We start from the raw sequence: 13,087 nt of genomic DNA, 5'->3' as shown, positions 1-13,087 counted from the left end.
ACGGCCCTGCGAAAGACAGTAAAGTAGAATAAACACATGAGGCAAATGTGGTGTGTCAGTGTGTGAAAGGTCACGGGGGAGGGCAGGTCCTGGCAAAGCCTTGAGCAAAGCTTTCATTTTTTCGGATTTATCTTTTAATGCACATTCTCTGGTTTTGATTTTCGACCAAGAAAAAAGCACCTTTATCTGGAGCTGGGCATCAGCCAGATGTGATGTGCGAGGCAGCGGTTTGTCGAGAAGTGTCCAGGAGGAGGGAGGAGGGAGGGGGGGAAGGCTTTGTTTCCCGCCCCACCGGAGGCACCCCTTCCAGTTCCAGCTGAGGAAATGAGTCATGAGTGTGTGTGTGTGTGTGTGTGTGTGTGTGTGTGTGTGTGTGTGTGCAGAGTTCAGGTTTCCGTGTGCACTCAACTTTGGCCGTGGACGAACCGGTACACTGCCCAGCGCCCAACACCTCATGAGCACGTCATCTGTATCTCTCACTGTGCCATCCCTGCTGTCTTATCTGACCAGCGTTCACCCTCCGCCGCCTCGGCCTGCAGGAGAGATAGCCGGCAGCAGATCCTCGCCGGCCGGTAGGAAAGGTGGTAAGGAGGGAGGTAGTAAGGAAAGCAGCAGGAAACAGTGGCCCCGGACGAGACCACTGTTACCTTTAGCCGTGATGGATGGATTTCAAGGAGAAGGACGACGCTTGAGTCTGTTTCTCTGTCAGCATCGGCTAATGGATAGGTAGCAGGTAATGAGAGGTAGACATTTATCCCTGCAGGCCGGATAAATCCAAAGCCCCACGCACGCATCAATCATGATGATTCTAGGGGGATGAGTGTCGTCCCCTCGGGCACAAAATACAACAGCACTGATGATCTTCCAGAGATGCTGTATTGATAAATTGGAGAGTGTTTGAACATGCCTGCTTGCAGAGATTCCAAGTCCAGGGCGGAAACCGAAAAGAGCGCAGCCGGGATTGACTACCTTGACCCAGAAAAGGAGATTATAGGGTAGAGGGGGGGAATAAAAGGTACAACGTGCTCCGGGTTTATTTGCTCCGTTTTCGCCCACAACACTTCCCACATGGCCGTACAAGTCTCCTAATTATTATCTTACGAGCCAGTAAAAGAAAGAAAAAAAGAAAATGCAAACATCCCAGTGTGAGATAAAGGGAACAGGTGCTGTGTGACATCCATGAACTTCACACATCAGTGGTTATCAAAGGAGCGCTACTCTGGAAAACATCTTCGACATGAAGGGCGCATACGTGGCGCACATTCCAGTCGCAGCCTGCTCCCCCTGCACCGCGTTGGCAGTGAGGCGATTGCAGGTTTATCTCGTTTGAATCTCTTTTTTTCTTTTTTTTCCCCCCTCTGTACAGGCATTTCGGAGGCTGCAGCTTCCCGGAGGATGGAGCGCCGACCGTCTGCAGTCATCCAAAATGCCACGTGTCCACCGGTCCAGCCAGCCCAGCCAGTCACCATCTGCCCTCAAGACAAGACTGGCACTCTCCCTCGCTGTTAAAATGCAGCTGGGAGATTCAACAGCTGTGGAAGAGGAGCACTTTCCAAATAACAAAGGGGTGTGTGCCAGGGGGAGAGGGAGGCAGGGTTTACTGTATGCGAAGAAAAAAAAAAAAAGGAGGATGGTGGAGTGAAAGTACAGTGCTGGTGTCTTAAGAGGTAAATCTGTCAGCACTCGCGCAGGAGCCTCTCGGTAATAGGCGCCTAATGGTTAAGTGTCCGAGAAGCAGTCCCAAACATTGACTTCCATCTTTACCCCTGTTTGTTTGTGCTCAGAGATTCGGTGGAAAGCAAAATTAAAAAAGAAAAATCTGTCAGGCTGTAGGAAAAAAAAAAAAAAGTGAGAACAGAGTGCATGCGGCTCAGATAAACGCGTGCGCCCACATGCATGTGTACAGTGTGTGTGCACAACAACACATGCCCCGGCTCTGCAGCTTCAATTAAAGTGAAATTGATTTCCCCCCCTTATCTCCCCCGGCACCCTTCCCCTTTTTCTCCCTCCCCTTTCGCGCACATCCTTGAGACACCAGACTCCAGGTGAATTTCAATGTCAGGAGACAGGAAGGTAACGCAGGCGCCACAATCTGTTCTGTCAAGTGGTTGTGTGTGCGTGCGTGTGTGTGTAGGTGTGCGCGTGCATGTCCCCCCCCCCCCTCCTGTGCGTACTGTATGTGCAGTGTGATTGGTGGGGGGTTGGCCTATTCGTCTGTCTGGTGTGATTGTGGCTCTGCGTAACCGGGGCCCGGGCGTGAGTGTGCACTCTGTGATCTCCCAGATAAGAGTCATCCATCTGCTGTGTGTGTGTCTGTCAGGGCCCCGGCAGCTCCGCTTATCGCTGCACTCATCCATTTCCCTCAATCACACTCACTCTTTTCTCCTTTCCCAGCCCTCTCTCCCTGGCTCGCCCCCACGCTTTGCACACAGTTCAAATGCTGTGCTCAATCTTGATTAGCCCCGACGAGGAGACAATCACGCGAAAGGCACGCATGGTTAAAAACCTTGCGAGTGTGCCTGCGCGTTGCATGGCGGGCTGCTGCAGATACGCATGATGCCCGCGTGGGAGAACGCCAGCCTGCGAGCATGCAGCAGACGTGTGCAGGAAACACACACACACACACACACACACAGGAGAACAGGTAGTTGGTATTCAGGGGCCTTTACCTCCAACCTATCAGATTACTCACAAAAGAGAGAGAGAGCAGCACAAGCACTTTTACTTTGTGCACTTTTTTTTCCACAGGAGAAAATTACCTCCACAGCATCAATCACCACGACGAGGACTGAGCCGCTGAGTGTCACCCTTTCATTTTTTTTTTTTACTTTTTAGTGAATCACTCGGAGTGGCAGGGCTACACTACTCCGTGAAACGTGAGAGCATGAAGCAGCATGACAAGATGATTTGTGTACAGTAGCAACACCGGCTCAACCCATGGGAGTGTAGTTTACACTGGGGGGTGGGGTGGGGGGGATCTATTTAGGCCCCTCGCCACCCCCATACACAACAAAAGGCTTCGCAGACAAAACCCCTCCGACCGCAAAAGGCAGCCCGAGGACGGCTTTGTTGTCGCGCAGCAATCTGTACTTAGTTTGTCACGATCAATATTGTAGGAACCAAGCGCATTATTAATTCATAGTCATAAAAACATGTTGTGCTCAGAGGGGGGGGCAGGATAATGCTGCTTCAAAGAGGGAGGCAAACACTGTGGGGTTTCACATGGGATCATTTCGCGGGGTATAACGTGTTTCCATCATCAGTATTAATAGTATATGCCCATCCCAGCCTTGCATACCCCCGGGGCGCTGCTGGGCCTACAGCAGGACAGGTTTTTGCCGGTGGAATATTTATAGCTGTGCATTAAAAGTGGAATCAAGGGGTTTAAGTGTACCATTGCAACACACCGCTGCTGTTCCCTTTGTCTGGGCCTGTCCAAAAATGTCTTGCCCGGGGCTATTTGCAGTGCCGCATTCAAAATGTCAGATATCACACCCTGCTGCCGTCACATCAAAGATGGAGGGATACATTCAAAGGAACAGCTGTATCTCAGCGGGCGCCGTTTGATTTTTGCACTTCAAGAAGAACGTGTTGCAGCCAAGAATATCAGAGAGGTGACTTTAATGTAATTAAGTCACCGTGTGTCTTTGTTATTAGGGTGACTCTTCTGATCAGGGGTGTTTGCGAGGCGGCTGAGTGAACGCACACACGACGTCACATAGTTCTCCCGTGCAAAACGTCTCTGAGCTGGCATCAAAGTGCTGCGTGATAAACTGCAAACACCCATAAACAAAAAACCCAACACCTCACAGTGTGTGGAGACGACGATGATGATAAGATAATGCGCACTGCCACCTTGTGGTTGTTTTATGCATAAAACTACAATGTAGAACAAGCTCATTCTGCAGCAAATACAGAAATAGGTCACTCACTGCCAGCTCACAGAGGGCCTCCTGTGGATTTTCTTAAAAAAAATAATAAAAAAAAAAGAAAATCATGGTGAAACTTTGTTCTTGCTAAATTCTGTTCAGCTGTACTCAGAATTCTTTTTCTAAGTTCTGAAGTTTTGAAGTTTGACCATCAGGGAATTTATTCTTAACTGGATCAGGTTGAAATGTGTCCTGAACATCCAAGAAACCCTAAAGAAAGAAAACTCTAATAGTTGAATAGTTGTTACTGAATGGTTACAATGATCAAATAACAGTAAGTCATTTTGTTTTTTACCAGAAGGAAGTTATTTGGTCCTGCATACAAAAACTTGTGTGCATTCGATCCAGTTACATAGAGCTTCCAAGGTGAAAAACATACTTTTCAGGTTATTTTGAATGATTTTCTCAAGGATTCATTTTCTTTCCTTTAACCTTCCAGACATCAAAGTGTTTATATTCATTGTGTATGTATATAAAAAATCTAAGATCTCCTTCATTTTTTGGTACTTTTCACAGGGTGTAATGTTACATTCACTGGTTTTATATCATCTGTTGATATTTGCACTGTGTTTGTTTCAAGGTTTTTTGTCTGATACTTATTGAGCCTGTTCTTCATTTATTCATCAGTTTGTTCTTCAGTGTCTGGACAAAATATTAATGAGTTCCTTTTGTTTAAAACACACATTTCACAATTTCCGAACTCTCTGAACTACTTTCTGGCAACAATTCAGCCGAACTTTAAGAAGGATCAACTTCTCCATCGGCATTAACGTAAAAAATTCACAACTTCAGAAGTGTTCAGGGATCAGCTTTGGGGTTTTGTAAGGTCCCCTGAATTAAATAGAAGTTTCAACATCATTTCTTCATGACATTAACCAGAGCAAAGTTCTGGATATTGGGTGAGTTTGCATGGAATGTCCCCAATAGTAAATGTTATTGTACATATATGTTTATATATATATATAAAGCTCAACAGACAGCGAGGTGAAACAACTGCCTATTTTATTAGGTCTGAGTCAAAAGGTGGACATTTATCTTAAAGCAAACAAAATTAACCAAAGCAACCAACAAGTAGGTATCTTTAAACTACAGTGTTCTATAAAACACAGCACACAAAATATAACTTTCTGATCATGTTTATGAAAAAACTCCAGATTACCTTGATAAATTTATCCATGGGTTACACACGTGTGCTCATCTCATCCGAAAAGACAAACGCTGAAGTATTATTTACAGGTCGTTGCTAAGAAAAGTAAGCAAATACGAATACTAAATTTTCGTTACAGTGCACCCCATTATGTTGCTGTGCACTCGACGTTTACATTTACTGACACTGTGCACAGAAAAAAAAGAAAGAAAAAAAAAAAGCCTTGTAAGTTTACCGTAATCATCCCGTCTTACATTTCATGCTCACTGGCATGCCATGGTGTGGACGTAAAGAACAGAAAAACAATTTAATAAATACCTTTTTCTTTAAAAAAAAAATTCTTAAAACACAACAAAGCAAAATTAAGTTACGTTCTAAAGAAAAGAAGGTACAAAACTCAGCTACTTGTTGTAGGAGTGCGTTACAAAAAAAAAAACAACAACGTAGGAATCCACAGAACGTTGGTCAAACTACGCGATGATTTCAAAAACATCAGAGATGGTGTTACAGAATGTTAACAGGGGTGGACGTCGGTGTGAAACAAGACTGAACACATAGGTGACGGAGGAGAAACACAGGTAGCATATTAAAACAATATTTGTTCCTATTTACTACAGTAGAGTACACGTTTCCTTTTACACAGCCAACAACAACCAGAGAGTGTAAATGACTGAAAACCGGTAATGCTCTTTCCAGAAAAACTACCACCATGATCATCCCTGAGAACAAATTTTGGTTCAGTACTCAGTGCATCTGAAATGTACTGTCATGATATCAATTTCGGGTTTCGTTGACGTTTGTCACGTTGATTCTAAAAACAGCTAAAAATCCATCCTGGTCACTAATAACGCCACTGAAGGGTCTTTACATCAAACATCTGGAGAATTTCCTATGCAAAATGTTTTAAATCAGCGATCAAAATCTCACCAACATCTTTAGTGTTTAGGCCGTCGTGTGATGAAGACTACTTGTATCAGCTGAGCATTATTTGCCTAAACTGTTTAGAAAACCATTTTGCAAAAGGTGAGTACATCAGAATACACAGTACCGACTGTTAAAAAATAGAAGGGGAAAACATGCTGCCTTGGCTTTATTATTATGGTTAACCCTGATTTTTTTATTTATTTTTTTTTTCCATTTTTACATATTTCTATTTATTTTAGGTATAAAAACAACACAAACCAATATTCTGTGCATAAAAATCACAATAAATTGCTCTGGTACTATCCGCCATCCTTGGGCATCCTCTTCATCGTCCTGGTCTCTGGTCCCTTGATGACTTCGCCGACTTCATCGCTTAAACCTCCTCCTCCTCGTCCTGCTCGCTGTCGTCGGAGCCTGCGGGGCGAAAGTAAGACGGTTATAATTTCAGAGGATTCTTCGCTGATGTGAAATATGATTGTAACCAACACCTCTTAACTTTTTTCTTTTTAGCATTAAAGCAAAGCACAGTCTGATCTGTGAAAAGCAGCATAATCAAAAAGAAGAATATATAAGAGAGACAAGATGAACCGCCACCCCGCCACTGACTGACTGTTGTGATAGTGGTGAATTTGCAGCGCTGCTGTTGAGAGTAGTGACTTACCGTCAATCACAATTTCTCCACCATCATCCTTCTCCTCTGGGCTCTCATCTGAGGAGGAGATATTTCCTGTCTATTCAGTTCAGCCGCATTACCCACACATTTATATTTACAGCTACAACACAAGCCAATCCACTTAATGCCGACAAGCTGTCGGCCTCTTAATTCACAACATGGGCTACATCAACACTGTGGATTTCAAACACAGGGTCATATTACAACAACTATCTGCTGACATCCATTCTAAAAATATGCTTTAAATAACAGGGCTCCAGACTCACTTTTTCCACTAGACGCATCAGAGCATCAGCACAAAATCTAGGAGCACGACTTTAATGACAAGCAACGTCACACAAATTCTTTTCTCCCCCCCCATATGACTCTATTACTGCTAAATGTATTGGTAATAAACACACAGAAATAACAGGGTGCGGTCTATTTTAAAGGGGCTCTGTGGATCTGGAAGCCAGTTGTCAGTTTGTTAATGGACTCCAACTCTAAGCCAACATGAGCTACTGTTGTGGAGAGAGGCGCTGAGACGAGGCACTCGAGAACTTGCATTAAGTCACATCCTTCGGACTGTCGTGGACAACCTGCCCCGAGTCCTTCACGAAAGGATTCCACAGTCGAGCAGCCTTAAAACAACTTAAACAAATCGTCCACAGGCTTGCACAGGCAACAGAGAGAGACGAGGAAGGTCTCATTACTTCACGTCACACTACAGTCCCCTCACACGTATTAATAACGAAGGCTTTAAAACATGTCAACAGTTATAAAAAAAGTAGCAAAGTGTAGTAGTGCTTAAAGAGACAGTCTTTTTCCATGACTTCTGCAGGGAGGCTGCAGCTCCTCCTCAAACCAGATATTATAAAAACCATCAATTACAAAAAGTTCAAACTGTGTTTAAATAGTGTAAAAATTATAGCGTCTTCGCCCTTTCCTACCAGGACATTTATGTGTTTTAGCCATCATCTCCACTGTGGAGGCTGTTACACGTGCACAGCATTGGAGTCCAACACAAATTTCCACTACTGGGGACAAGAAAGTGAATCGCATCATATACAGGACAAGAACTGCTTTTTTAAATCAAATTGCTATCATGTGTATAAGTCTATTTTTATATCATGTGTTCCACTGGATCCAAGTAACAGACATCAGGGTCAGGCAGACCCACGCAGAGAGCTCATGAGGTAACTGCTATTACTGATGTGTACAGCGACACTTGTTGTGGGCAGCTCGCTCCCTCTTCCTGTCCTTGAGGGAGAGGGAGGCAGATCGGGCCTCTGGAGTGGAGCAACAAACACACTGTGCAGCAACAGTAACTACGTACTTATCAAGAAAGTGGGTCAGATGATTGATCACAGAATGCTTTTTGATTATTGCTGTGGTGGCCATGGCAAAATGTTACCAGCGGCAACGTTGCTGCTGGTGTTTTCACATGACAGACTGCGATATTTTCTCAAAATACATAAATCAATCAATCAGAGGGCATATTTGCAAATCATAGTTATTCAATTACCTGTCAACAAAAACAGTTGCAAAATGTGAATACATGGTTGCAGTCTGGAGCCCTGAATAAGCTTCAAAGTACATCTACAAGGAATCTAATTTAAAAGTGAAACGTGTTTCTGCATTACTAGAAATAAGTGGTCACTGTGCCCAAAAACCAGCCGTGTGGACTGCTGAGGTTTCAGGCGTCTATTTTTAAGTTACTAACCAAATATAATTAATCTAATATAGCATTTACCAGCGCTTGGCACCCGCTCCTCCTCTTCTTCTTCTTCTACTTCTTCTTCTTCCTCTTCTTCCTCCTCCACCTCTTCATCCTCCTCTTCCTCCTCCCTGCTGTGACCTTGTTCGGCCTCGCCGGCTTCCTCGCCAGGCTCATCATCCGAGTCGGAGATCACCACACAGTCATCTCCATTACCGTTGTCTGCTGCTCTGGCCCCGCTGGCCCCGCTGCCCCCGCTGGAGAAAACACACACAGACACACACGAAATACGTTTGTGTTCCGGTATGCATCCCACCTGTTATTAACATGTTTGTTTTTTTTAAATCAGGAAATTGTTAAAGTTTACACATGAACTGTAATTTCAAGGCCCCTAGGCTGAGAATATTTCTACAATGTATAGCTTAATAAGTGGTTTGTCCACTGACTATAGGTTACACTGCGTGTCTGTGGCTTGAGTACACATGTTTTACCTGCCGTTCTCTCTCGGTTCCCAGAGTGGAGTGAGGTAGTATCTCAGAGGGTCTCTGTACAGGTCGTCCTTAAGAATCTAAACAAGAGCAGAGAGGTCATTTCAATTTGTATGCATGTACTTTCCAATGTGCTAATCTGAGACAAAGTGTCGCGATTGTATTCCTTTGCCTTTTACTTCTGTTGGCAAAAGGCCTCTGAATCATTTAAGTTAACAATAAACTAGCAAGAAAGATGAGAAATCTGACACATAATGATTGCAAAAAATGGTTGTCTAGTGGGCTAAAATGTCACAAAGTACTTTCTATACACACAGAAAAACACTCACAGTTTGATAGGTCTGACCACGTCGTTACTGTAATGCACTTTTAAATAATTGGTGATAACAACTGATCTAATCGATAGGCTGCAGAGTTAATGACATGCTCAACTTAATAACCTCCGTGTGCTATAATCATTTCCCTTTATTAAAATGCAATCTGCTCTACCTGTGCTACATCATCTTGACCTGGGTTGCTATGGTCACTGAACCAGCTGAAAAAGGTCTGGTAGACCCCGCGCGACGTCTTCCTGGGCTCGCTGTGGGCCGTCAGGTTCTGTCCACGGTGCCACAGGATTGGGTTTGAGAATGACATGGGAGAACCTGAAACATGAGAGGCCAGGATTAGAGGGTGTATCAGACTTTAGGTAGACTCTTGTACTCATTTCTAGATGTTTTTACTTGCAGAGAACACTCGGTCTCTAGTTTGAGAGAGGAACGCTTTGTGCTCGACACGTTGTCTGTGTGATAAGCAAAACAACTGCTCATTTGCATAATGTGATGCAACGGCCCGCCATACTACAACTGCAAAATATTAAAATTTGTGTTGGAATTTTTGTGCACAGCGGCAGTGTTTGGTCATCGTGGGTGTGAACTTGAGAAGTCTGTTGAACTTTGTGGTTTTCCGGCTATGTACTTGTTTACTTTTAGCACTTATTGACAGCTGTTCCTGAGAACATGTTGCCATTTGTCTATTTAACTACAAACTATGATTGAAAGTCTTATCCTGGGGACATTTTTGGATTGGTTTGATATTTTGTTGTGCTAAATGACAGACAGTATTTACATGTACATCTCCAATTAAACTGATATATGATTAATTATTATTTACCAATTCATCACATGCAAGACAACTCTGCCTTGACTTTAATCAGTACATGCTTATTTTCACCTCCCATCCCGAGGTGGAGCTCCTTCATAATGATGTTGTTCTGGAAGTATGGGTTCCGTCTGAAGTGGAAACGGATCCTGTAGCCGAGTTTATTATTCTTGAAGGACTCGATCTGAAAAAGACAAGAGGGTATGTCTGGATCTCGCTGCTAGGCACAAACAACCAGAGCCACACTTTGTAAGAACACACAAACTCTTCCTACCTCGAGATCAGTCATGTAACTGAGAGCGTCTTCATCCGTCTCGTCAATGTGAGCTGAAAGGTGAGGATGGTTCAACAGCTGACGCATCAAAGTTAAGGAAAAACACAACATATGTTTATTTCAGTCACTCAAACACGACACAGGAATAGACAGTGTTTGTTAATGTTTTTCGTTTTAAGGATACAGCTGTAACCCAGAAGCCAGGGATAGTTTTTGCGATCGAGCTGCGCTGATCAAGATGTGGACGCCGCTGGCGACTAATCTTCAGCTCCAGCCGCTGGTGAAGCCGGGCGCTTTTCTTCTCAAGCGCTTCCAGTCTCATTTGTACTTGTGCCAGGAGAGCCACCGACTGCCTCATCTCTGGGGCCATCTTAACTGACACAATGGCACACTCCCCATCATCATTGTCCTCATTGTCTGATGGGAACGAGGAGCTTGGAGTGGACGATGATCCCGATATGGATTCATCACCTTCATCCGCTTCTGGCATCTCATCTGCATCTTCCCTGTCAGTACTATGCACAGATGTGGAGCTGTCTGCAGCAGCTGCCTGCGTTTTGAAGCCTGCTCTTGCAGACTGATGGGCCCCGCGTTGCTTGAATCTGCTCCCCGGTTTCACTTGTTTAGCCTTTTCAGATGAGCAAGGAGTCTCTTGACTGTCGTCCCCATCTCCTCCTGTGAGACTGGCAAGAGCTTCAGCAGCTGCTATGGCTGCTGAGTCGGACTGATCCAGAGGAGTTGAAGCACGCAGTTTTGTTCCGGCTGGTTTCTCTGGAGCTGCCTTTGCAGCTGATGATCCCCGTGCATCTGAGGACTGTGGCTTTTCAGAGTTGCTGGCATCGTGGCCGCCAGCACCGGAGATGTTGACACAGGTCCCATCTGAACCCTGGTCCGTTCTCACAGCAGCTGGTTTCTTCTCACTATCTTTCGACTGGCCCTCGCTCCCAGTTGTTTCCTTCACGTTGCTCTCAGCTTCACTGTCTTTGCAACTTTTCGAAGTCACCCCCGCTTCATTTGATGCGTCACTCACTTTTGTGGACTTGCTGGGGACGACTTCATCGTGGTCGGGTGATGGACACCGTTTCCTCGATGCGGAGTCAGCGGACTGTTTGCAGTCCGTCAGTTCACTCATGCTAGCTACCTAGCCAAATAGCTAACACGCTAGGTAGCCCGCAAGCTCAACAGAAACAAACTTAAAATGCGACCGATTACACCACAGGACTAGCTACTCAGACAACCGTTGTGGTTTTGTAACTCATATCGTAACGTAACCTACATTCTCAATGGAGCTGGAACAGGAAGCAGCTCTTGTATTTCTCCGCGGCCTTGCTCGCCGTTAAAAATTAGCGGGCTGTTGCTAACGGTAGTTAGCTTACTTCACCCAGTTCGCGTGTCTTCGCGGTAATGGCTGCACCACATCCTCACCAATAAAAGTCCAATACGAAAGACTCGGTCCAAATAATCAAACCTCCCCGTGCTTTATCGCCTTAAGCGACAATCCGCGTTCTTTATATTAGTTTATGTTTGCATTATCCGTTAGCTTACTATCCGTGCACCGACGTGACAGAAAAACAATCCTCTGATTGGCTACGGCACGCCGCGCTAAAACCTCTCCACCAATCACGTACAAGGGTGTGTTTACACGGTAATCTATCCAGTAATCTGTGTGTAACAGAGGTGTTCGGTGTAACTGCGCAGGGAGCAAGTGAAGCTGTTTAATGTGTTTATATGTTTAATATCTAACAAAATGCACATTATATACATTCAACACGAGTTAATCTTCCACTGTTTGACTTACTGGGCAATCATCGGGTATTAAAATGTAGGAAATCTGTCACTCATCTCACTTATGGTTCAAGACCTGAAGTGTCAAACCAGATGTAAACAAAGACTTGTGTTCATATGTGGATGAGTTCAGTGGAGATTGGGGGCGTCAACAGTTGCCTGTGTGATTGTTTGGATGCAGGCCAGCCATTACAAATTATGGACAGGGGGACACAATGTTCCAAACTGGGCCCCCACCCCCCATCCACACCACCACCACCACCACCACCACCGGACAGCCTTCAGCTCTGACACCAACAGGAGCAGATTCAGACAATCTTCTGGTCGTGAATATCCACAGATGGAGTCTTTAACAACCATTTTCCAAGAGGATGTTATTTATCTCGAAACACAGAGAAAAATGTTTATTTTTTAAATAGACTGTGACAGACGGCAGCAGGATGTGTTTATTCCCAGAGGGAAACTGGCACGCACATTTACGGGCTAATCAGGCTTGTTTATTTCTGTTGTTTTACGACTCAGCCATCCTTCCCCCTGCTACTGGAAATGTTATTTCATGGTGTCTTACTGTATATACTGAGGGGTCGACTGATGTGGCTTTTTCAGGGCCGATACTGGTACCGATTATTAGAAATCAATAAGAAAAAAAAACAATATTTGACTGATTTGCAGTAAAAATTTGAATCTTTGTATCAAAAATGTAAACAGCCAGTGATGAATGAAAGATAATTCAGTTTATTCAAGTGCAATTTTGGGGTACTTTATTTGAGTATTTCTATTTTCTGCTACTCTAAATTGAATCACTGCTTCATTTATTAGATACTTTTAGATACTAGTTACTTTCCAGATTGAGATTATTCAGTGTTCATAGGCCATTAATTATGACGTGTTGCTGATCAGACATGGTTAAAGGCAGGACATCGTGTGAGAGGATGTTACATCAGAGCCAGAGTAACACATCTGTTAGAAACATCCCCAATATAGATGATCATAAAATGCTGAATATCGGCCCCGATAATCAGTCAGCCCCT

The 13,087-nt window shown here is 44.4% G+C and overlaps 1 protein-coding gene across 2 annotated transcripts; it reads right to left on the bottom strand.

Annotated features, from left to right (window-relative positions):
• Positions 1-4,914: 4,914 nt before the first annotated feature.
• On the bottom strand, positions 4,915-11,871 carry tspy (testis specific protein Y-linked). Of its 2 annotated transcripts, XM_030424468.1 has the most exons (8): positions 10,456-11,871; positions 10,272-10,349; positions 10,070-10,181; positions 9,347-9,501; positions 8,861-8,937; positions 8,406-8,626; positions 6,662-6,709; positions 4,915-6,414 (listed from the first exon to the last, which is right to left on the bottom strand). In XM_030424468.1, the coding sequence occupies exons 1-8, from the start codon at positions 11,401-11,403 to the stop codon at positions 6,374-6,376; spliced, it is 1,680 nt and encodes a 559-aa protein (XP_030280328.1). In that variant the 5' UTR covers positions 11,404-11,871; the 3' UTR covers positions 4,915-6,373. The 2 variants fall into 2 exon arrangements, with proteins under 2 accessions (XP_030280328.1, XP_030280329.1); XM_030424469.1 differs by lacking the exon at positions 6,662-6,709 and having other exon boundaries at positions 10,456-11,869.
• Positions 11,872-13,087: the final 1,216 nt, after the last annotated feature.

This window comes from Sparus aurata, chromosome 7 (assembly GCF_900880675.1).
Source record: "Sparus aurata chromosome 7, fSpaAur1.1, whole genome shotgun sequence".
Lineage (NCBI taxonomy): Eukaryota > Metazoa > Chordata > Actinopteri > Spariformes > Sparidae > Sparus > Sparus aurata.
The sequence above is the reverse complement of the archived record's forward strand: the minus strand, read 5'-3'. Positions and strand labels throughout refer to the sequence as shown.

Bases quoted from the DNA above. Each gene is read 5' to 3' on its own strand.
- tspy (XM_030424468.1), bottom strand. From the start codon at position 11,403: ATGAGTGAACTGACGGACTGCAAACAGTCCGCTGACTCCGCATCGAGG. The intron at 10,350-10,455 runs GTATCCTTAAAA...TTGATGCGTCAG, and splicing joins CTGGCTTCTGGGTTACAGCT to CTGTTGAACCATCCTCACCT. The intron at 9,502-10,069 runs GTGAAAATAAGC...CTCATGTTTCAG, and splicing joins GCTCCACCTCGGGATGGGAG to GTTCTCCCATGTCATTCTCA.